The sequence below is a fragment of the Lepisosteus oculatus genome, chromosome 3, assembly GCF_040954835.1.
Source record: "Lepisosteus oculatus isolate fLepOcu1 chromosome 3, fLepOcu1.hap2, whole genome shotgun sequence".
In the NCBI taxonomy this organism is placed as follows: domain Eukaryota; kingdom Metazoa; phylum Chordata; class Actinopteri; order Semionotiformes; family Lepisosteidae; genus Lepisosteus; species Lepisosteus oculatus.
The window spans coordinates 42219907-42245494 of record NC_090698.1 but is presented as its reverse complement, the minus strand read 5'-3'; the positions used below and the strand labels follow the sequence as shown (position 1 = coordinate 42245494).

Sequence of the window (25588 nt, the reverse complement as noted above, 5' to 3'; positions counted from 1 at the left end):
ATAGCAGCCTGGGTTACTGTTTGAAACAGGAATGAAGTAAATCTGCTCTGCTCAGCTCGAAGAGGAACACAGTGGCCTTTTAAACACAATGAAGTGTTTACCTTTTGCATATCTTTGGAAGGCAAAAAAAGTATACAGATTATACAGTATTTTTACAGTTTATTTTTACCTTATTTGTTATGTCGTGATTAAGTATATTATTAATTAATGGTAATGTTCTGTTTATTGTAGTAAGCAATGGCATAGTTTTCATGACACAGATCACTAAGAAAATAACCTCTTAAAAGACAATGTTTTTGACATTATTTTAAAAATACAAGAACCCTTAATCTGAATCTTCCTATAAATCCTGGCAGAAGTTTTAACATTTAGAAGATATTCTACATCTAACCACTGAACCCGGTATGTAATCTCTGAAAACCACAAGATAATCAAATCGCTTATCTTCCTTTTGAGATGTACCTTAATTTCTTATTTGCCCAGAGAAGAGAAATTAAGTTGTGTGACCCTTTTTATGTGCAATGGATTCTAAAATAGTGACACTCACTTTCTCTTCAGCCACTAGCCACTAGATTTAAAGTATTAATTGAAAATAACCTGATGAGGTGAAAAGCAAACTTAATCCATTATCAAAAAGTTGCTTCCTTGTAAAGATCACAGTAACCTAATACCTGTTCCAGAGTAAAAGAGCACAAGGTAGGACTAAAGTACACCCTGATGAGGATGCACACAGAGACAATTTTTGACACCAGCTAACCCAACCAGCACGTCTTTGCATTGTGGGGGAAGGGGGGAGTTAACCATATTACCTGGAGAAAACCCATATTTAAATGTGGATACATGCAAACTCCACACAAAAGGTGTTTCTATCTATAATTGAACCCAGGACCGAAGAGCTATAATACAGTGATTCTATTCACCATACTGCCTGCATAACTGCCCCCCCCCCCAAAAAAAAAAAACAACCAGGGCCTATAATAATGATTTACCTAAGAAAAGGCACCTAATAAAAATAATACAATTCCTTTCATCACAGAGAAAAGCAGTAAGGAAAATAAAATATTCCATCAAAAGTTAAGTAAGATATTTCATAGTCCAGACTTACTTTACCATTATACATCTGTAGTGTTCACTGAATAGATTTAACATTTAGAATACATAGATGTGATCTTCTGTCTTCCTCTTTTAGCAGTGTGTTTTAGTTATTTCAGACTGCCATGGCAAAACCCCACAGAACTGAATGAAAAATACAGGCATATCATGTAACACTACGAGAAAATGTGCACAGAGCCTGAGCTGATCCCTTGACAAGGCTGAGATAAGGAAGCTCCGTGGCTCCAGTGCTGTTTGTTTATTGTGAATGGAGGGGAGCAACAGTGCTGGCTGTCTGTTCTAGTCAACTTTATTTTGACTGCAGTCTAACAAATTCACTTAACCCCGAAAAACTTCCATCTAATCACAGCTGATTCAAATCCCATCTACGCTTTGCTTTGTCAAGAAACCCATCATTGTGCAAAAGACCCTTTAATTTCCCTTTGAGAGCATTTGAGTGGCAATAATAATGTAGTACAACATTGGTTGGAGTAAATATTCTTTTTCTATGATTCTAATATCCATGTACTTTACTGTTCGTAAGGATAAGCCTCTTTGAGCTTTTTTTGTTTCTGAAGAGTCAAAACATATTCAAGGACATGCAGTATCTGCTGAAGTATGGGACATTTTAACTCACATACCACTCAGAGGGAGTTAAGAGCACTATGACATCAACCCCTTTCATCTCCTTTAAGTCTCTATTGAGTCTGTGACTGTGGTATCCTTGATGAGAGAAATAATTTCTCTCTAAATACAAATTATGAAGTGTGGGAAATGAAAATTCCTTTTTTTCCCTTTGGTATTGAAGGGAAAATATAATTTGTATGTTAGGAAAACAATACCAGAAAGAAAAAGAAAGCAAAAATGTTAAGCACATGCAGTCTGTAGACCTTGTGGTTTACTATTGGAAACCACACTCTGTTTACTATTGGATCACAGAGTGATCAGTAGTGGTAAGGGAGTTAAAATGAACTAACTAAAATTAATTTTATAATTCATGGACTATGGTACTTTTAATGCATTGAAGTTTCTACTGAATGTGGTTACCTGCATGACCAAATTAAACCCGTCTTTGTGATAAAATAGTGCTTTTCACAATCTCAGTAATTTGGGTAAAAAAGTCATGCTTGAAAGGGACCTTCTTCTACTTCTGACATCATATAAGACTGGTGAGTCTTTTAAACCTCTTATGCATGCCAGTAAATAAAACATATTAACAGCGTTAACATTAAATTGTCAAATCCCCGTTATTATCTAATATCTCAAGCAGTAAATATTCCCATTGAGTGCAGTTTTAGTCAATTTATAACTGGAAATGCCGAATTGGAAACACATGATAGAAAATCAATAACTACTTTCAAAATTCAAAAAAGGAAGAAGCAAACAAGGAAAGAGGACATCATAATAAAAACGGGATGAGGAACTAAAGCTTTAGTCAAGGGAAGCTTGTGTCCTTATTTGAAAAAATTCATCTTCAACTATATACATAAAATTCTTGAAGAATATCTGTGATCACTTAAGCTATTATCTGTGTTTAAAGGCACAAACAGTAATCACTACTCATGTTTTTTAACAACACACAAATAAATCACGTACAAACCTATAGAGTGAAATTTTAAATTTTAGGTACCTTTGCCTTTTATACACAAGCTGGCCAACATTATAGCAATGTTACAGAGTTCTCAATTGTTCAAGGCTCTGGTTTCATTTGAAAAAGAGCTGCAGGACAAGGGCTGAAGACTGAGTTCTTCACATTCCAAGCTGTGCTGGTCAATCTAAAAGAAAGATGTTGCTAATCTGTTTTTACAAGCAATATCAAGAAGACAGCAGAAGTGTCGGGTTTGAAATTCCAGTTTAAGAGCAGCGCCAGTATTAGTGTAAAACTATATGGATGGTCAAACCTAAAAAAATACATATCTAATTCTTCTATTCCAGCTGAGTAAACAGTTAAGATTCAGATTGGGTCTTCACAGAATGAGAGTTGGGCATATTTTGAGTCTGATATTTACATTAGGCCTTGGACATATCTATTGTTCATCTAGAAAGCATGTGTTCCTCCTACCGAACCTGGGAAATACTGGCACATAAACATGAATCAAAATGTTTTACATGTTTTATTTACAAGAAGAAATCCTGTCAGGTGTTGTTTAGCTTTGCAATTCCAATGAGTTCATATTTCTTTTTTGCAAAAGAAACAATTACATCCCCATTGTTTTTTTTATCACTGTTTTATATATCGATAAGCTTTATTTCAGATTTAAGACAGTTTCAGATTTATTTTGCAAATGGCTTTTAAAAAATGAACAATTTTTTCAAGACAACCCACACAAACGAGAGCTCCATTCTAAGATTTAGGTGATGTCCCTTTGAACCAAAGGAAGCCAAGACCTTCTTACCTTACCTCACTTTCAGCTGAGGTGACGGCTGTGAAGGCTTCTTAATGACTGTGAAACATTGTTGAGAGAATATCTCAGTAGCCTAGTACTAGAGGCCACTCAAGAGTCTCATACCAAACATTCCTCTGCATCCGATGGGCTGTATAAAACCATTGTGAGTGAGGGGTAAGTCAGCTGTTAAGGTTACATTAAGAGATATTATAAAGGTAAGTCATGTGTTAAAGTTATGTGAGGATTATTGAAACACAAACAGGAGAGATTGCTATTGTGCAGAGATTATAAAAGGCTTGGTCTTAATGCACTTATTCTGAGAAAAATAAGAGGAGCAGTCACACACATTTCTTTAACGTGAACACTCCCCATGTTACTCTCTTCAATGAAGGAACATGGATAAAATCACAGTGCAGAACTCACATTGAACATCATTCTCATCCTCATCATCCTTCTCCCAGTGAGGAATTCACACAGCAATCAAATTAATTTAATTTTCAGTTTTTCCTCCAAACAGAAAACAGATGCTCCTAGATTTTTGAAGGATTGTTAAAAATGCAATATCTAGACAGTTTGTAGGACATGAAATCCCAATCAATGTGGTAATTAAAACAGGATTCCATTGATATTTTAGGCTAAGAATTGCCAGAACTTATTAAATTCCTGAAAACAAAACAACTGGAGTGACACACATATTTTTATAAATTGAAAATCTACTGTAATTCTCCTGTCTCAAAGCTTTGCATTTATTGTTTCCTCTGAGCTGGTAATACAAGAGTAATCCCACAGTACCTGTGTTTATGATCATTTTTATTGATATAAGAAACTTCTCCCTCCCAGTATTACTGATGCTGTCTCTGTTAGTTGGAATAGCCAAGGGACAGTGCTGTGCTGAAGATAAACTTGCTGGCTGTCTCAGGGGACTGTTTCCTTAAGTAATCAACAGGATATAGGTCTGAGGAGAGAGAGGTCAGTCACCCATCAGTCACTGTCATCAGGCTTACATAAAACTGAAAGCAACCAAGCAAGAGTTGGTTGTTTTTCTAGCTAATGGTAGCCCTTGAAGTGGTTTACAAGTGAAACTGGGCAATAATTGGTTTGACACATTCAATGACAGAATTTACTCATGATCCAAAATGTACATCCAAAGAGTGTAAGATCCAATTTAGACACTTACAAGTCTAACATTTTAGATAACTCTGAACCATTGTGCTTGACATGATTCAAAATCATATTGCAACAGAAGCAGAAACGGGCTTCAGAAAAGAAGGAAAACGGGCAAAAAAAGGCAAGAAACCTGACTGACAAAACCAAGAAGGAGACAAACATATACATATAAAGCTTTAGAAATAAATATGTCCTTCCGCACATTAAAAATGTCAGTGGTCGCAGAGTCTCCAAAGGATGTGGGTAATTTATTCCATAGACAATTCAGTGCCTTAAGCCATTGATCTCTATACATTTCAGGCTTTCATCATTTTATTACTGATATATGGAATAAAATAAGGAGAGAGGTGGGGGAAAGTTGGTGGAACAATGATACTGTGAGATTGTTTCTTGCATGAATGAATGGATCTCATTATATGCTCATATTGAAAAAAAATGTCATTTTAAGCAATTTTTGGAGGTAAAAACTATTTTTCTAAGCCAAGTCATTTAAATACACTGACAACTGTAAATTTTAAGAGAAATCTACAGTATGCACTATTGTGTTTTACATTATTAAAAATCCTAATCTTTTAAAAATATGATATTATAATAGGACATCGCATAACTAGGAATGCATTTTTTCATGTATGTTAATTTTTCATTTTGTAACTCTTCTAGCAATGTTGATCCTACAGGCCTTTGATGTCTAGGAGCAGACAGATCATTAGTGTGACAAGACACTCCTATAATGACCTACTATACATCATGCTAGGCATCACAATTCAGACATGCCACTCTGGCTGTACAGTTCAGGGTAATCGCAGTGACAGCTGAAATATCACCAAAACCTGACACATTCCTCATGGCGATCATATGAATGTAGCTGGAGAATGCCAAAATCCATCTTGTATTTTTCTAAATAAGAAACAGATTCACTCACAAACTCGAATACGTCTCAGGCTTTCATCATGAGTACTAAATATACTGTGAGGCATTAATAACTCAGATAAGTACTGGACCCATACAGTTGTTACTGTATGTTGTGTATATGCTATATACATTCCTATTGTTCCTTAAGCTCAGTTGTTCTCAAACCCCAGTTCGACCTTTTGAGAGGAATAATTGCTGTTAATTCTATTTCAATTTCCTGGGGGCCAGTGGAAGAGAACCCATGTGCATCTCTAAACTTTTAGCTGTTGGGGCATTTTGAATTACTGTGAGGAAGTGCAAACCACAACCAGAAACAACTGGAAGAAACTAAAATAGTAGTCTAGTAGTCTAACATGTTTTTTTTCCATTAATATTAATAGCATTATCTCTTTAATTGTTGCTTTGGTTTTTAGTATTAGCTAGTGGTTGAGGGTGCAAATGCTTTTTATGGGAATAATTTATGCCATTCTGGCTCTGAAATTACTATGCAAATTGTTTTAATTTGATTTTCAGCCACCGATTGCATCAATTTTATCTTAAGTTCCTGATCCTGGGCCTGTAGGTCCACACACCTTAAAGTACAAAATCATATGAAAATGTCGTAGTCTTCTTTAGTAGATCCTGATTCCAGAAAATGTTACTATCAAACAAGATGAATTTTATTTTAAATAATTCAAACATACTTGAATAAAATGTGCATATACGGTACAATAATGGTGATGGGTCTCTTTAAGATCAGAAAATAGAATGTGGTCAAACATTCACAGAAACACAAGTTTTAAACTGGAAGCAGGCCATGTGGTTATTTTCAGTTATTTGTATTGTTTCATCCAAAAATCTCATTAAGATTAGAAGGATTAGAGAAACATCAAGAATGCCAGGTTAACAACTTCCACAGTATTCTATACTAGTTTGCTTCACTCACTGCACTTGTAACTGGCAGGCTACTGTATAAAGGGCTTCAAATGAGAAATCCACCATTTTACTTTAAGAAGTGGTATAAATATAAATATTATATCAATTATAACTCTAAATAAAAGCTAACATTTCTTGCCAAAATCAAAATTGTCTTTACCTTTTTTGTCTTACAGAAGCTATAAATGTGTTTACTACAAGTGTTAAATTTTATTATTCTAAATTACAAATATTAATTATACTGTTAATAAATATAAAACAGCAATGAACAAAGACACGTAAAATTTACATTAACTGAAATCTGGGGATTATGAACAGCCCGAAAATGTAATTCAAACTCGCCTCCCAGCCACAGATCCACAGCTTTACAAGTTTTACAATCCTTCTGACACAGATGTCACATTCGACAGCCAAGTAAGACTCTGCCCTTTGTGCTACTGGCGAGTGGCTTTTCGCAGGCTGCTCAGAGATCATAGCATGCCGGGGTAATTATTCCACTTTATTTGAATGGCAGTTTAGGGAATTACACTGCAGGTCAAAGTTCAAGTATTCCATTAAAAATACATGGATTGTGCCTCATACAAATGTTTGAAGATTATTATGTTATCTCAAATATGGTGCACTTAAACTAGTTTTTGTGGGTGATACCTTGGTTTGATGCCACAAATTTAGCTGATTATGTAGCTTTTGCTCAAACAGGTTTACACCCCTAAGCATGTTGTACATTTCAGATGCTGAAGGGATTGACTCACAGCACATTTTGAAAAGCTGTTACACTATTCCAATACTCGTGACAGAAAGGTGAGTAATTTGAAGGTATGTTGGTATGTTGCATAAGGGTTACAAGAAGGCCTCTTTGATTGATGATACAGATACTGACAAGTCTGAGAAATCATATAGAAACATTTGTCAAAAGCTTCTGTGATTTAGAGGACTTAGAATGTTCCGTTAAGCATATTCAGTCCGTCACTTATTCTTTCCATATACTGTGCTTTGCAAAAGTATTCACTCCCTTCCTACAAGTGTGATTTATCATTTTGTTGAATTGAAAATGATGTGCACACCTTTTCTAAGTGCATACTTCTGAGGAAAAACTAAAATATGTTGATTGCATTCATGCCTTTTGATTTTGATTACAATTTAAGGTTACAATTAGGTATTTCATTTAGTTAATCGAGATAAAAATATATAATCGGTATAGTGTATATAGTTAAGGGAAAGGGTGTTGTTGTCAAGAAACATAATTTGCTCCAGGCTTTGTGAAAGGTATTTTAAGTTTTTAAAACTACAAATCTTGAAAGAGTCAACGAATTTGTAAGAAAGATTTGGTTTTGTTCAACCTGGATGTATGTGTAATAATGTGAAAGGAAAACCAAATGTGTCCCTTCTTCAAAATCACCATCACTGCTGATTCAGCAGTTCACTCCTGCAGTGGTTCTGCCATCAGTGAATCACAGTCATGTCATAGGCTCACTGCTCAAGTCCCTACTGTACATGTGTAGATGTTTCAAATGATCATGGTGTTCTGCAACACAATATGTGCTAGAATTATGCTTCATGTTGTGGTGGTTTACGCCCACAGATACTTCTGTGAATCTCATTTCGCAAATAGGCAATGTGGAGGTACTCCCGCAGTTCTGGGCCACAATAAACTTTAATTGGCCATAATAAAATCAGATAGATCCTAGTAATGCAACACCATCCAGTCTATTTGTCCTCCAGGATGTCACCAATCCTTTACACACTGACACAGTGACGCCCCTTTTGACAACAAGCTCCCATTCACGAAAAATGTGCAACAAGCACTTCTGTTTATTGTGACGTCTTGCACTATACAGTATGTGTAATAACCGTGAATGCAAATTTTAATTTTGCTCTTCTCATAAATCCTGTACAAGATCCATGACCCACAGCATTTTGTTTTTTGTTCTTCTGGGGCCTTTGTTTTATCTACATAATAAATTCCATCAGGACTATGAAAGTCCCCTACTTCAAAATGAATCCTTAGACCATTAAACCTCCAAACAATCAATCCAAAGGCACAAGTAATAAAAGTAATTCACAATGTCAATTGGGTTTTATCAGAATCAATAGGGAAACATGATTCTAGTGTATATGAAATCAGGAATGGGAGTTGAAGCCATGTTGTTGAAGATGATACACTAGCTTCTTTCATTTAAAATGCTGGATGACATCCTTGGATCACATAGCTAAGAGTAACCAAAGCAGTTAGATGAGCAGTATGACATCCTCTAATCTGCACCCTTTTGTATGCTCTTGATAACTTGTATGCAGAAATTATCCTTACATTGCCTTATTGCCTTACAGTACATGCCTTATATTGTTACAAACATGTAACATGGGTCTGTGAAGTGCACAGATTTAAGAAAACTATAACTGTCATAAATCTTATTTGAACAGAAGTCTCTCAGAAGATGTAAATTACTTGTTTCCCACCCATAAAAACAGTACAGTTACTGGCTATTCACCAGTAGCAGTTGTTGTGATAGAGATACTGAGATACTGAGGTAAAAATTAAGATTTTGTTTCTGAATTAGAACAAGGAGCATTAACACACTAACCCACTTTACACAGTGCACAGTAATTTTATTGTTTAAACAGAAATTTATGGCCAGGGGCCAGGGGTTAAACATGGGGATGTTACACCACACAGGCTGTGTTTAATTGGAATCTCCATTACCCACATCATGAAGTTACCATCTTTAAATACAGTGACTGAAACATTAATAATATATTTCCATAACCCATAAACAAGGAGACACTGCCTGCAGTACTTGTTTCAATATAGTTAACTAGTTGAGTTTTCAAAAGGAAATTTCACAAAGTGCTACTGGACAAATAATTTCTATTCACAGTTTTCCCCACAAATACAACCTAGCCTTTCAAGTCTTTCTTAGAGTGCCTTCAGAAAATATTCACCCCATTTTGATTTAGGAAAGAGATTAAAGAAAAACTGTATAACACCAACCCTACTATGAAGCATGGTGGTGGCGGTATGATCTTTCAGGGATCTTTTCAGTGTCAGAGACTGGGGCACTTGTCAGAATAGATGGAACAATGAATGGAGCCATATACAGGCAAGTCCTTGAAGTGACCTGCTTCAGTCAGCAAAATATTTAGACTACATGACCACGACCACAAGCATACAGCCAAAGACACACTGGAGTGGCTTCAGAACAAGAAGGTGAATGTCCATGAGTCTCCCAGTCAAAGTCCAGACTGGACTCTCACTGAGAATCTGTGGACGGACATGTCTGTGGTTCAGCAACGCTCAGCATCCAAATCTGCAAGTCAGAATGGGCGAAAATCCTCAAATTTGAAAGTGGAAAGGTGACACAGCTATAGAGAATATACCTACTGTATATATTCTACAGAGTTTTAACTCTGGGGGCTGCATATTTCAGTAAGAAAATATTTCCATTTCTCATCTATTCTGGTTATGCAATAAAAATATTTTCCCCCTCCAAATTGTTGCATATATTGTCTGAATTAATGGGGAAAAAAATAATTTCAGTGCATTAAAAATGATTTTTTCTCTTTGTCTAGGCCCAAGGGCCCCAGGCTCCTGCAGGCCCCGGGTCACACTGTTTATCTTCATTAGGGTACACCACCGGCACAGAGCTCTTCTCGTAGTGCTGGAGCCTGCTGAGAAGATGGTCCACAACCTCTGGGTTCTTCTCAGATATCTCATGTCTTTCTTCTGGGTCAGCCTCAATGTCGAAGAGCATCACATTTTTCAGCGGGGTTACAGGTTTGTGAATCTTGGAACTGTTGCTAAGCTCAGGGGGAGGGAACCAGTAGTCACAGCCTAAAAAGACAGAATAATTTCCATGTCATTTAAAACAATAAGCTTTTTGAAAGCTTAAAATGAAGATGTCGGTCTGCTTGGGTAAAGAAATGAAATGAGATGTTTACTGGTAGGAAGAACACCCTTTAACTGTGGAATTAATGACCTCATCAGGGAGACTTTCATCTTCAAAACATGTCAAGTTATGAAAGTATATTAACAATTACAAAAAAGAGTATTGAGTATTGTGGATTCAATGGTTACATATAATTCTTACAGATTCAATCTGGTACCTTTCTGAGACCTAATGAGAAACACTGTATGCTAAAACTAGAAGAGATTCAAACAAGGAAGAGCACTCCAAAAAAAAAAGAAAACTAAATCATATTCAGTACACATAATCTGTTGCATGTTTTCACCTGTTTTACATGTCAGACATCTTTATGCCACCCTAGTTCTCTAAAGAGAGGCTTTTTTTCAATTCAAAGGAAAACAGTGTAGAACAAAGTGATTCCTCGAACGGAGTTTGATTGTGACACCTACAACAATAAAAACATCCAATACGCTAACCCCAACTGTTCTCTTCCATTTCTGTTTATTTTGCATTTTCTTTGAAACATCTGTCTCAGAATATTAAACACAAAGCTGTATACATGAGCATCACATTGCATAAACAGAACGTGTAGGATTTTGTGGATCTGAATCACATTAACCAGGCTATGCTTGAGCTTCACACTGCTGTTCCACTTGAAACATCATCTCCTTGATCACCCACATAACAGAAATTATTCCCTTCATCTACCAGTTGTGAAGTAAAGGTTCATTCTTCTATGTTAGAAGAAGGTCAGAAATAACATTCAGAAACTGCCTGCACTCCTTACTCCATGTTTTTTGTATGTACTTAAATAAATACATTCATGGACTTTGAAAGCATGTGAATAACATTCATTTACTTTTATTGACAATGTACAATGCTAATAAAATTAATGCCTTTGTGGTGTTCAGTTTTACTTTGTGGTGTGCTTCAAGCATTTACAAGGCATTGAGGTACTTGTTGTACCTCAGTTACTGTGCTTTGCTAAAGTATTCAATTTGAATCCAACAGAAAATCTTTAGCAAGTCAAGAAAATGTCTGTTCATCAATGATCCCCAAACAACCTGACAGAATTTGAGCAGGTTTGCAAAGACGAATGGGTGAAAATAAAACTATTCTGGTGGCTGAAGTTGTTAAGAGACATACTGTATCCTAAATATGTATTATTGCTGCCAAAGGTGTTGCATACACCAAGTCTAGACATAGGGGGAATATCAACATTTTAGTTTGGATTTTTTTCAACAGTTGTTCGTGAAAAGTAATTACATACTAGTCTTTATCTCCTGTATGGTTGGTTTTGAACATTATCAGCAAAGGTAAGGATATAGCAAATGAATAGTCTGTACAGTACCTGGGTATCCTGTTAGCAGTTTCCAGTTCTGGTAGCGTATGGCAGCATGAATTGAAACATTGAATCTAGAGTTACTCCACATGCCTTGACCAAGATTTGATGCCAAAGTTAATTCGGAGACTCTGCCAGGACCTGCAGAAAAGCCAGAAACAGCTGACAATCTATAGTCCATATTCCTTCCAACATTTGAGTTGAATGTGAGATTGCTTAGATATTCCCAAACAAACAACATCACGTAGATAAGGATGAAATAAAACGCCCATTGAACAGAGGCTTTGCAGAAAGTAAACTGACACGATCCGAGGCTTTAACAAATGACCTTAAGGGAAGAAACTCCTATACAAATTCAATAATTAATAAATTGTCTCTACATGTCTCAGAAGGCTCTGATGGCCTGGGGTAAGTCTGTACATCATTAACATAAACATGACACAAAAGAACTATTTATTTCATATAGAGAAGGCAGGGAAGCTGCCAGAAGGGAGTTTTATAAAAGATGACACAGGAATTTCAGTAAAGAAACAACACTTTTACTAATCCTACATTCATTCATATTATAAGAGTTTTAAGCCATCTATTATTTTCTAAAAGTGTTTTTCATACACAAGAAAATAGTATTATGTTTTAAACCTTATTATCAGACATCTTAGGTTGTCTGAATATTTAGGGAACTGTTAAATATATATTTATACATTGATAAGATAAATGCATGATAAAGCAAAAATGGTTAATAATTGGGAACTGAAAAGATACATATCATGTATTGTACTACAGAGAAAAACTGAAATAAGAGTGATGAATATCCCTTTTTGAAATCCCTTTCATAATCTAGAAATTTTGTTCATCAACACACAAAATGAAGGGATATTTTGCTGAATTTAAAAGCTCTTTAGTTATTATGCAAAGAACAAAATGAACTTGGTAAAATATGCATCTGAAATTGTGAAATTGTGAAAATTCATTGCTAATCATTTTGGCAAACCCAGATACAGGATGCCAGAATAGATTTTTGGCATGTCTCAGGGAAAACACACAAAATTAAGTTGTGAGGTAAGAACAGTTCTATTTAATTTACAGTGTGAGGAAAATATAACTAAACCACAAAACAAAAAATCCTGGTCCTGTCTGAGCTCTAACTATATTCCTATCTCTTTCTATGAGCAGTTTTACTAATGAGTCCTCTAGCCCAGAACACCACTTATACCAACAACCTGCAGAAATCTCCCATCCCAGTACTGACCAAGCCCAGCTGATCTTAGCTTTTGATGGAAGTATCTGGCTACAAGGTGGCAGATTATACAAGGTTATACAGTATTACCAGGGTCTTTTAAATTATATATATAGATGTTTCATTAAACCATAAACTATGATATTTCAGAGGAGGCCTGTCTTGTAATGCAGATCTGAGAAACTAATAATTTTTTGAATAATGATGCACAGGCTGGGGCGCCATGCAGTGGTGCAGTAGTTAGCATTGCTGCCTCACAACACTGGGGCCCTGGGCTCAATTCCTGGGGTGCTATATGTGTGGAGTTTGTATGTTCTTCCCAGTGTTTGTTTGGGTTTCCTCCAGGAGTTCTGGGTTCCTCCCACAGTCCAAGGAGATAGGTTAATAGGCTTTTGGGAAGACTGGCCCTGGTGAGAGTGTGTGTGTTTGTGTCTGTGTGTGTCTTGTGATGGACTAGTTTCCCATCCAGAGTGTATCCTGCCTTGCACCCCTTGCTTGCTGATGGGATATTACAACAACAATGTATTGGCAGTAATGTATAGGCTCTTTTCAAAAGGGCAACTGCTAGAGTGAGGCTGTACCTCCAAAAACATGTACAGTACCACAGTAAAATCGAGCACAGAGGTATCATCAAGCATCTAGTCAAGGACAGTGATACAGCTGCTGAAATGAACCATTGAATTATGGATGTGTATGGAGATGGAGTGCCCAAATACTGAACTGTACTAAACCAGACAGTCGTATGACAAACACAGACATGAGTCTTTCAAAGATGATCCAGAGTCTGTAGTCCCTTCAGATTTTATCAAGGACTATTAGATTGCAGGTCTAAAACTGGATTGTCACATCCAAGTAGAAGAGGTGGCAACTGAGGTTGGAATCTCACAGTGGACCTGAATGTTTTCTCAACAAGAGCATCACCATTTTCTATGCCAAAAAGCACTGTCTTCATTTCATCTAACCATAAGGATTGGATTCAATTGTCAGTGATATGTTTGGCAAATATGAGTCACCTTTTTTTGTATTAGAAATCAGGAAAAGGCTTCATCCCTGCAACTCAGCCGTGAACATTCACACAGGCTCGGCTGAATGAAGCTGGAGATCTACAGCTCTTTGCCATTAGATTCATGGTTCCCTTCTTTAGCACATGAACACTTGTTCACAGCCTGTGCTTCCTCTTCCTGGCTTCAACTATACTTGTTCCCTTAAATTTCTTAATAATTGACACTACAACAGAAAGTGTCAGGTTTTTGTGGATTTTTATAGCCGTGCATTCTTCAGAGTGCTCCATGACCTAAACCATGAAGATCAACATTACTACTGTTAATGTTACCCCTTTATAACCTCCAGAGAAACACCGTCGGAGGCCTCTATACAGTTCTGATGGCTTTCATTACATTTCCATAGAGCAGAATCAACCTTGTGTTTTTTTAAGAATTCAGTTTACTATTTATGACCAACATGACTCTGCTCTGGATCATGCTATTATTATAGTACAGTATTTTTAGAACTCATTTTATTATGTGATGTAGTTTTTTTTAATATCATTGCATGTGTGAATCTGGCAGGCACTATAAACAGTCTTTATAAAAGGTTGAAAAATCACAACAGTTCATATCCAGATTGCTACAGAATATGAGGGAATGTAATACCTCAATTCTCAGGTGCAATACCTCATTTCTGAGGTGTAATACCTCATATCTCATTGTCAACACCTAATTTATTTTACAGACACATATTTACAGGTACTTAAAGCCCATTAAATGGCTTGAAAACTTTCCAGACACAGTCACATACAAACCCAGGTGCTGGATCCAAATATTAATGAGTAAGAATAGTGCTATCAGGTTTTATTAACTCTCTTTACTGTGCTTACTAGTTGCTTGGGCAAATGTGTTTGTATCAAAATAATTACCTGCTATTACACCACATATGGTCTCCATAATTTCTGCCCGATGAACCTTTTCATAGCTTTGTCATATATTTGCATTTATTAAAAACAGACAGCCGTTAAGAAATTGAACTATAGTCAGTTCAAATGACTATAAAGTTCAGGACTTTTCTCATGTAGTGAAAACAAACATAATCCTAACACTTTGAAGCATCTGGACTCAACTTTTCCAATGAAGAGATAATAGATGGGATAGGGAATTTGAATTGGGAACAATCCAACACCCAACTCAGACATGTTAACCACTCCTCATCCAATCTAAGAAGTCTGATCTGAAATGTCAGAAAGAGAAATGAACAGAACGGCTCCTTTTGGGTTGGTAGAGTATTTTACCCTTGCAAGGTTTCTTAGCTATAATCTATGAAATCTGATCCCTGGATGTGATTCTGGATTTCCCTGAAGAAGCCCTGTGGGTTTACAAGTAATTGCCACTTAGAGAGGAAACCCAAGTCAGGTATGTACAGTACTTCACCAAATAAATTTAAGCATGTAAAAGTGGTACAAAGGCACACATACAAAACAGGAAAACAAAACGACACTTTCTGATTTTTGACAGCATACTGTATACAATATAGGATGTTTAATGTGCTACCCACTATTGTCTTTACTAATATTAATCAATAAGTACAAACTTAATGATGATTCTCATTAACTTCTAACTATTTAGTTAGGAAACAGTGAAGTGCTTTTAAGCAGTGTATAATCAAAATGTACAGCATTATATGAAAGGAATTGTCTTCCATTTTTAATATAACAAATAAAATGAATGCTAAAAAATAAATATCTGATTCAATTTTGCTGACACTGTATTTTGCTATTTTTTTACTAGGGGGTTTATGCTGAACTGCAAACTATAGACTTATTTGATTTGGTTTAGAAATACAATAAAATACAGTTGCTTGCCATGTAGCACAGCCATATATAGTCCTTTGCATTAAATCAAGAAAAGGAAAAGGTAACAGGAAGAATAGGGCAAAAGGTCTGTTAAACCATTTTCACCAGCTAATATAGCTGCCCAGACCCAATCAGACTCAGTTTCAGAAACTTCTTCCAATATCATCAAAAGAGAAGCCACTTTATAACTCGGAGAGGCACTAACTAAAAGCATGTGCTCTAGTAAAACAGTTCCACTTTTAACCACTTAAAGGAATAAAATACTGAAAGCCACAAAATGAGGAGTACTTCAGATCCAAGCTGAAGTTCTGTTTGTTTTAATTATTTTTTATTTTGCCTGTCTGATTGATCTTTTTCACACTGTAAACAGCAGGTTATAAATCAAGCTTCTACCGTGCACCACCCCATCTCCATCTTCATGTTTATTCTTTTGTTCTAATGTCATAGATAAAAGTGGCAATTACTGTAACAAACCATTATCACAGTCATAATAATAGCTGTAATACTATATTACAGCTATTATTAATGGTAGTTAAACCACAGACCTCTTCAGATGTATTGCTGAACCCTGGGTGCTTCACTGTTTAATAGTGATCTTCAACACATTAAAGGCTAAAGACTGAAACTAATGATAATTTTGACCAGTTAGGCATCAAGCACAGGTTAAAACGAGAAAGAACCAGGAGAATGTAGGCCTCTTTGCCACACTGGCCAACCTATTCCAGAAGGATGGCTCTCACCCTGGGAGCTCCTCTCAGCTCACTGGGGGGTCTGATCAGGAAGTGGCATCACTGTGTGTTGAGGACCAACATGGCTGTGTATGAATGGACTCAGATGGGACCAGAGAAAATATTAGCAACCTGAGGCGATACGGCAAATAAAAATAATCACACAGATGTATCATTCTTTCTAAAAAAAGGCATAGACCCTACAGAGGCCCCATTTCCATGTATGTTAGCTATTATTCAATTGCTTTTGTTTGCTTTCAAACAACAGTGTCCAATCTGTTTGTTGAAAATGCTTAGATCACCATCATGTTGTATGAAATAAATGAGACTGTTAGTTTTAACTGATTTTGAGCCAATGCATTTCTGTTAAGTGCCAAGGAAAGAATGAGCTATTCAGATTCTTCATATTTGCTTTCAAACTGTGAGAGATCTTTAAACTACCTAAAAAAAACTCTTTACAATCTCATAAGGAAAACTATCTTAAATACCAACAACTAAAGCTGTGCACTATAAATGAACAGACCTTTCTGCAGCTATCTCTTTGTTCCTCTGCCCCACCATAGAATAAATGATTAAGTACACACCTCAAGAGCACTTTATAGACTTGAGGCCTTATCTCAAAATTCTAAGAACAGGATTTATTTTAATAAGAACCAACTTCAACAAACAGTACACAACAGTCCACACAATACTGCATGGGCGCCCAAAATCCTTCTGGTTCTTAAAGCTTTTGATTACAGTTTGTAAATGGTTGAAGAGGTCAGATAGAATTCACTAATAGTGTACACTACTTTGGCCAACACCAAAAAGACAGGATACAGAACTCCACATTTATACATTGAAACCCTGGTAAACCTGGTAGTGGTTACATTTAATTTGACAAAGCCATACTGAAATAGTAATTAAATGGTGATTCTGCACTTACAGGGTCCATATTCTATTTGCAGCTTAAACATTTTTCAGTTTGAACTCTAATGATAATGGCTCATTCTGAGTGGAATGTTTGTTCTTCTCTCCGTTGCTGAAGCTGAAATTGAGTGGAGAAATTATTTTTGATTAAAAAATGGCAAGAGGCAGGAAACACTTCAACACAAAAGGAAAGGGAGCAAATGGTGTATTTTTACATCCAAGCAGGAAGGAGTTATGCATGCTGCCAAAACAACTGGCTTATCAGTTTCAGTTTTTCCTATGTTTGGGGCCTTTTCTCTACCATGCACATTTGTTATTGCTAATATTTAATAGTGGCCAAGCTCTGGAAAAACAACACGTAAACCCAATGGAACTCCTCCTCTGTACATCGGAGTGGAAAGTGTGGCTATTTTCTGTGCACTGTTATTAACATATAACAGAGTCATGGCTACAGTACTGATAGAAAGACCTTGAAGTTTGAAGATGTTTTTTCTTTCTTCCTCTTCTTAACTCTAGCATTAACAGAAAACACTTGTAATCTTTATGGTCCAAAATAGAAGGGACGTGGGCCTGCAACACTTCTCAGAAGCATGGTGTGCAGTTTGGACATTGCAGAAGGGATTTTTGGGTTCTGAGGACATTCCTGGACCAGGATGAAATGAGTGTAACTAAAACTCAATTTTCCTAGCATTGTCCTCAGTTGATCGGAGTTTCAAGAGTTGGAACTGGAGCTGTCCTATGGGATCCTGTTTCCATAGAAATGAAAGTAAACAACATACACTATAATACTATAGTGCTCAAAGAGGATGGCTATTTTTTTCAACTACTGTACACAAACCTGTTTCCTACACAAACCCCACAACACTGTGAAAAGTGGAAGAAGTAACTCTCCTACAGATTGCTGTACCTGAGGACCTGTTTTTTGGGGTAAATTTTATAATGATGTTTGTTATGAAGTACTCATCTGTCAATAATTTAAGAAAGATCGGATTCCGGGTAAAATCAATGTGGTGTGAACTCCTGCAAAGTATTTGAAAGTCTTAAGAGTTTAAAGAGTTTCAAATATTACAATTTTATCAGGGGCTTAGAAGTATCAGGACAAAAAAAACTCAGATTGAAAAGGACTGGCTGTGGAGATCTTAAAAGCAATTTTCCCTCAATTAGATCTTTGAATGATTAAATACTCATAAATAAGAAAATATGATTTGCCACAATGAACTAAAATTACAGACTATTACCACGCACATAATTTCCCCCAGTTTTAAAAATATGTTACTACTTTAAAAAGTGGGCCTTTTTAATGCTCCTAATTGTGCTGGTATTATATTTCTGAAAACCACTAACCCGTCACTAATACAAAAGTTACAAAGAAAAATATTCCAGTTTATTACTTAGAATAATAAAATGCATGCTTTAGCAGTAGTAATAGCTGTATTAATTTAAATGACTGAATTGGATGATCACACTGTAGTCATTTTGTGTTATAATTAATAAACAGCTGGGAAAAAAATACCTCCCCCTCTCTTTCCCTCAGGAAAAAAAAAGTCAGAAAGAAAATCACATACAGATGGAGCAATTTCTACAAAATTCTCTGCAGTCAAACTATGCCACCTTGCAACCTGATCTTGTAGATGTCAGAAAGTTAAAGCAAAGACGGGTCACACCGGAGCACCAAAATGAAATTATGTTTGGAAGAAAATGACTTTGGTTGCTCCAAGCGCTCAAACCTCTTCTTCATCCAGTCCAGACCAAAACCAAATCCAGAGACTTTAAACCAAGTGGAAATAAAAGGCATCATAAGTGAAAGGAGCTGTAAATCTAGATTTCTTGTGATAACTTTCCATACATCCATTTTTAAACTGTTTCTTTCAATTCAGGGTTGCAGGGGAGCTGGAGCCTATCCCAGCAAGCACTGGGTACAAGGCAGGATAAACTCTAGATGGGATGCTAGTCCATCACGGGGAAACACACAAACATAGACATGCGCATACTCACACCATGGGCCAATTGTTCCCACAAGCTAAATAACCTAACAGTATGTTCTTATACTGTGGGAGCAAACTGGAGTACAATAAAATGGGGAGAACATACAAACTCCAAGCAGATTGCACCCCAGGTCTGGGATTGAACAGCCCCAGTGTTGTGAGGTAGCAATGCTAACCAATGAGCCACTGTGCATTACACTTGTGAAGCTTTCCTTCCCCCCACCAAAATCGAATTCACCATAAAGCATTGATAGCAGACATGAAAACGACTGATTCCCAGCTCCTCTTTTGTTCAGTATGCTTCTTGTGGTAAAGTAGTCTAAAAAGAAATACTTTCAATTCTTCCAAGAATGCAGCTGCTTTTAAAAGAAGGAGAGTCCAATTAAAATGCTTAACTTGCAATCCTCTAATTAACTGTAGTTTCAGCATTTGTTTTGCAAAAACATGTTATGAAAGTCTTGCTGCTGGAATCAGAACAACAATAAGAAAAATGAAGGATTTTCTCAGCGCCGTTTAAAATAAGCACTTTCTTGTTGAAACAAAAGCAACTGTCTCCAAGGACTTCATTTTAATTATTGTGGTAAATACATCAATTCCACCAGAGACACCACAGATTAACCTTAAGGCGGGGTAAATTGCAATGTTTTAGTGTAACACACCATTTGCAAGCCTTTACATGATATTTTAGATAGATCATTTACTATTAAACATATTAAACATAATATAAACCAAATCACTGCATGGAGTTTGTATGTTCTCCCTGGGTTTGCATAGGTTTCCTCTGGGTGCAACCTGGGAGGTTAATTCACTTCTGCGTTTGTCTCTCTGTCCTGCAATGGACTGGTGACCCATCCAGGGTGTACCCTGCCTTATGCGCATTGCCTGCTGGGATAGATTCCAACTCCCCTACAAATCTGAACTGGACCGACGTGGTTAGAAAACGGATGGGTGGATTGATTGAATCACTACTGTATCATTCCATTAGAACATTTTATTTTTTCTTAGAATTGCCAATGACTTTTGTTATACACACACAAATGTGGAATAGCTAGTCACAAGGGACAATGAGATAGTGTAGATTGACTCCTCTGACTAGCCCACTCAAACCACTCATCTCAGGACAACATTTTTAATAGTTCTTTTTACATATTTAATCATTACAGTCTCAGGGAAAACAAGTGGAATTCTGCAGTGACTAGACACTCTTTCCCAGAGCATCACACATGGAATATCACACAAGCATCCCATCTTAGAATATCGCAAATAACAATTCTTGTCAAACAGGACTTTATCCATAAAAAAATATTTTCTCTGACGCATACATATTTTTCTGATTTATCTATATTTCGTTTACAGCAGCCCAATTGGTAGGAGTCAAAAATCAAAATTATAAGAATTAGCTTTCATATACTGCTTTTAACAAGATTTAAACTATTTTTTCTTGTCAGTATCCACATTCTGTGATAACATTGCAGAAGACATCTGAAATTCCCATCTGAAATTGGGAAACTATTGTTAAATGTTTGAGTGAAGCTTTTATATCCACAAAGGCTATATTGTACCATACAGTCCATTCCTGAACTGCATGAATTAAATTAATTTACATACTAGGTTTTATGATATGTTCATCAACATAGCTAAGCATTGTTTGATCATTTGCAGTTTGAGAAAACAGGAAATTATGGAGAAATTAGTCATCTATGCCATACGTTCTTTGATTGTTACACTACTCAGACTACTTTCTAACACATTAATGATTCTGAACATGAAATAAGCTACCTATATTTTCATATCAAACTCTACAATTTCATCAGCACTCTTTATGGGTGCAAATAATACCGAGCATTTAGTTGATAAAAGCCAAGGTGTATAGCTATGAGAGAACAAAAGTGAACTTAAAAAAAGAGTGATTTAATTTACAAAAAAACATTTAAGGATTTTTTGCCTATTTTTTAATTAAGAATTGTTTTTTTCATGTGAAATGAATGTACATAACCGGACACTCTTACAAACAAACTCAGGTTTTTATGAAATACTCTGCAGACACTTCCTGATGATTGTTTTCTGTTGCCACAGCATTTTGAAAAATATTACAAGATCCTAATGGCAAGTAAGTTCTGTCACAGTGGAAGTAAATCCAATAGCACATGGATTTTGTTAAAGGTGGGGTTACCTACTGTAAACAGTATTTCTAATCTGTGGAGAGTGCATTTTTTGGGGGGAAAAGTTACTAAAAACAGCCACCCTTGTCACAGACATTCCATACAACAAATGCTGTATGATGTTTCCCTTAAAAATGATTACAGCTCAAATAATCGAAAATGCATTGTCTGGGCAAAAACTGTAATGCTGAATTGCCATTCAGGTGTAAATACTTGTCACTACAAATTGAGTGAAACTGCTTCACATGCCTTCCCAATTGTTGAATAATTAGAAGCTTGTAAAAGCCACAGAGAGGATTCACTGAACCTCCAGTCAGAAACTGGCACTCTAATAAACACAGTTCTATAAACACAGCAGGGAACGGAAACCTTTTCTCTCTCTTTCTTTTGAGCATTTTCATTAGCAAGCCTAGACCATTGAGCATATTGTAATCACAGGGCTAACAGTGACTCTGTAATCAGCAGGCCCTCACTCAGGGGAATTGTGACTCAGACTTTTCGGCTCATTCTGCCAGCACACAGACAGCAACTGCATTATCCTTCTGTCTCCTGCGTTATAACAGATGATTGCTCTGCATCACACTGTGTTTCTCATCAACGATGTGCAATTGCACTGACTGGCGATTTGGACACTTCCCAACAGTACTTAAAGTAAAAAGTACTCGGCTAATGTAACAGAACAGCCTTCTCAGCGGAAGGGATATGTTTTATTTGAAGATCGTCTTGAAAGCTTCATTTTTAATTACTTTCCCCCCATCATTCACAGCTTTTTAAGATTCTGCATATAAAATAAGATTTATAAACATCTATTATTCTGACTCACAGTCTATTGCCTCAGAGAGTCAATGCATTTTAAACTTGCATGGATACCCCTTCCTCCAGTATGTCAATAAATTGATAGACAACATTTTTCTATTTTTAAAGTGACTTTCAATTGATTGTCCAATGTCAATCGAATTATTACTAAAATAATAGGAATTGATTTAATGACATAGTTTACTGTCAAAGGCTTGGAAAGAGATTCTTTTAAAATGAGATCACTTGAATTAATATCACCTTTAATATGAAGACATTACATGTAGTTAAATAAAGAAATTGACAGTGCACCATGGCTACTTACTACCACAAAACCAGGATCTGCATAGATGATGTACATACGCATTTTCTATGTCATCAAAAAAAGAAGATTTTAAAAGTTAAAAGGTATTATTATTATTCTGCATCTTTGGAACTTTCCTTTCTATTTTAAGTAATGTCTTTCAGCATTAAATATGTTGTTTTAAGAAAGTTATGAAGGAAATATTATTTTGATATTCTCCTGTTACCCATATTCAAAGACACAGGACATCAGAGTTTGGTCAATACTTAAAAAGTAGATGATGACTGTCTTAAAATTCTCAGTTCACAAATGAATGTTTCTAAACAACCAGGTAAAGTTGTTACCTGGACACTAAGCGTAGTACCACAGGACATCATGGACATACCATTTTTAGCCCAGTGTTATGAAGACAAGAAATTAAGATGCATTCTGAATATTAGTTTCTGTTTCCTTTATAGAGCTCATTCTAGAGAATGTCTGAACTTATGAAGTACTTAGGGACAACAGTGTCACAGTAAGGTGTGTGGTCTTTGTTCAAGAGGCACAACAGCATTTGCACAGAACCTAAACATTGTAAAATGTTTGCTCTCTTGGGCATTTGATTATTCTTACAGAGAAAGGGTTCAGCCAAGCTCCTACAGTGAACTAATACGCTTTTGTTCAAAACCCTTTCAAACTCTGACCTTTGCTCATTTTTTGACCAAGTGTTCAACTTGCCCTCTCATCCCCAAATTAAAGTGGGATTTGAAAGGATTAAGAAGAAAAATGTAATTCTGAACCCTGTGAGTTAAACATCATCAAACCCCATAGCAGGCTTGTCTATCTTAGTCAGAAATTAAGGGTTCCTTAAATTGCTTGGTATTTGGGATGTTTGACTTATCATTTGCCTTCCATTTCCACTCTAGCCCTTTCAATTTTCCTTTGAATTGCCTTTACTGCTGAACTTCAATTATTTTCAGATCTTGAATCATATGCTATTTAAGTGATCTTTTCCTGCTGACAAATGGGACTGCTGGTTTAGTAGGATGCTTTCTGTTATGGATTCTCTTCACTCGGTTTGTGCAGTTTCCCCTCTCCTCTGTCTGAATCCTTCTTTTAGATTTCCCCGCAGCCGTTGACATTGTGAGTCCTTTAATCTTCCTGTCTACACTTGAATGTCTGGCCTTGCACCCACCTGGTTCTGCCTCTGCCTCCCCAAGCACACATCCAAGGTCTTCTTGTGTACTGTAGCTTGCTCTGTCCTCTAGTGGTCCCACTTCCTAAAGGTTCTTTCCTGGGTCCACTACTAGTCTCTCTTTCCCTCTGCTCCCTGGGCCATCTTGATCAATTTGTTTATGCTCAAATCTTCCCCTCTTTTCTTTGCACTGAAACGGATGTCTCTTCCATCTATCTGCCTCCCTGGATGCACTCTTATCACCTTCAACCCAGCCACTGTCAATCCATTGATTTACCCTTTTCTGTTCTTCTTCTCTCTCTGTGGATCACTCTTTCCTCTGTTCCTCTTATTACTATAGCTTCTATAATCACCGGGCCAGATCAGTATTCAAGGTCTAGACAATATTGAAGATACTCTGTATTCACCGAACTAGTAATGATTCTGCAAAGGAACAAGTAATAGGTTTATTCCATGCTGAAAAAAGAAGAACGAAAACACAACGTTTCAGGCATGGAGCCTTCTTCAGGTGTGAGCACCTGTGTTCCTTTGCAGGCTACGCATGCTGACGCAGCTACCCACCTGAACTAATAATGATTCTTATTGATCTTGGATCTGTGCCACAGAAATCTATACAGTACAAGCAATACATGAAACTTGAAATATCTGTCCATCCATTTTCAAATGACATTAGCCAGCAAGCATCTGGCGCGAGCTGCATTACACCTCTGGATGGGACAGCAGTCTACTGCAGGGCAGACACAGACACAAACACTGACTCACACAAGGACCAGTTTTTCCAGAAGCCAATTAACCTACAGTACCAGTATATCTTTGGACTGTGGGAGGAAACCCGTGTAAACACAGGGAGAACATACAAACTCCACACAGATAGAACTCCATGTCCACAATTAAATAGAGGCACCAGTGCTAACCACTGTGCCACCACTGTGACATGTACAGTATATATAAACAGAATTGTTGTAATAAAACTTTATTAAAATAAAACCCATTCTATAGCTGATCCACATTACATACTGTAACTCAAGGCATAAGTTTATGAGATAATATAAGTAACATAGACAAGACAAGCTACCTGCCTTACCTTACCTATCAAATGGTAAAGTTGTCCTACTTAAACAAATGAATCAGAGCCTATCTTAGCTCAAGTAATGAACAAGAAGCTTGGGAAGTTCCATTTTATGGTGTAACATTTGGAAACTGCCGAGTCTGACATCATCTAACATCGAGCCAAACAACCAGGAAATATTAAACTTCTGGCTGCAGTCTGGCTTGTTGACCTAATCCAGCCTCAATGTATTAAACAGAAAATCAGGAAATGATTTCTTAATACTACCAAAAGCTCAAGCTTTTCAAAGGACTAAAAATGTGGATGGGCATAAAAGTTCTTCTTAAATCTTTGACATAAAAAGTTTCTTATTTTGCAAAGGTCTATGCAGTATGTTGTAAAGGGACGTACAGGAGCTAACATTGAAAGCCTTACGGGCTTCCTAGAAAGAATGTACAGTATATTGATAGCTACCCTATAAGATTACCTATAAAATACCTTATAGCCTTGCTTAGATTTGAGGAGTGATTGAAACAGTAACATCTTTGAAAGTAAGTCCCACCTGTATTTTAGTTAGTATTGCAGAATTTGATATGGAATGTCGACTAATTAATATTGCATCAAGTTTGGACGATTTTGGTAAACTACAGTACCTGTGAAGTGACAAAAAGCAATACCATATTT

General features: G+C 36.5%; 1 protein-coding gene across 1 annotated transcript in view; it reads right to left on the bottom strand.

The window, feature by feature from the left end:
- Nucleotides 1-9059: 9059 nt before the first annotated feature.
- arsb (arylsulfatase B) overlaps nt 9060-25588 on the bottom strand; it is a 42123-nt gene continuing 25594 nt past the window's right edge. The window contains exons 7-8 of the mRNA XM_006626722.3: nt 11727-11858; nt 9060-10302 (exon numbers count right to left, since the gene is read on the bottom strand). Of these exons, the coding sequence (XP_006626785.2) occupies nt 10037-10302; nt 11727-11858 (398 nt within the window). The 3' untranslated portion in view covers nt 9060-10036. The remainder of the gene's footprint in view (nt 10303-11726; nt 11859-25588) is intronic.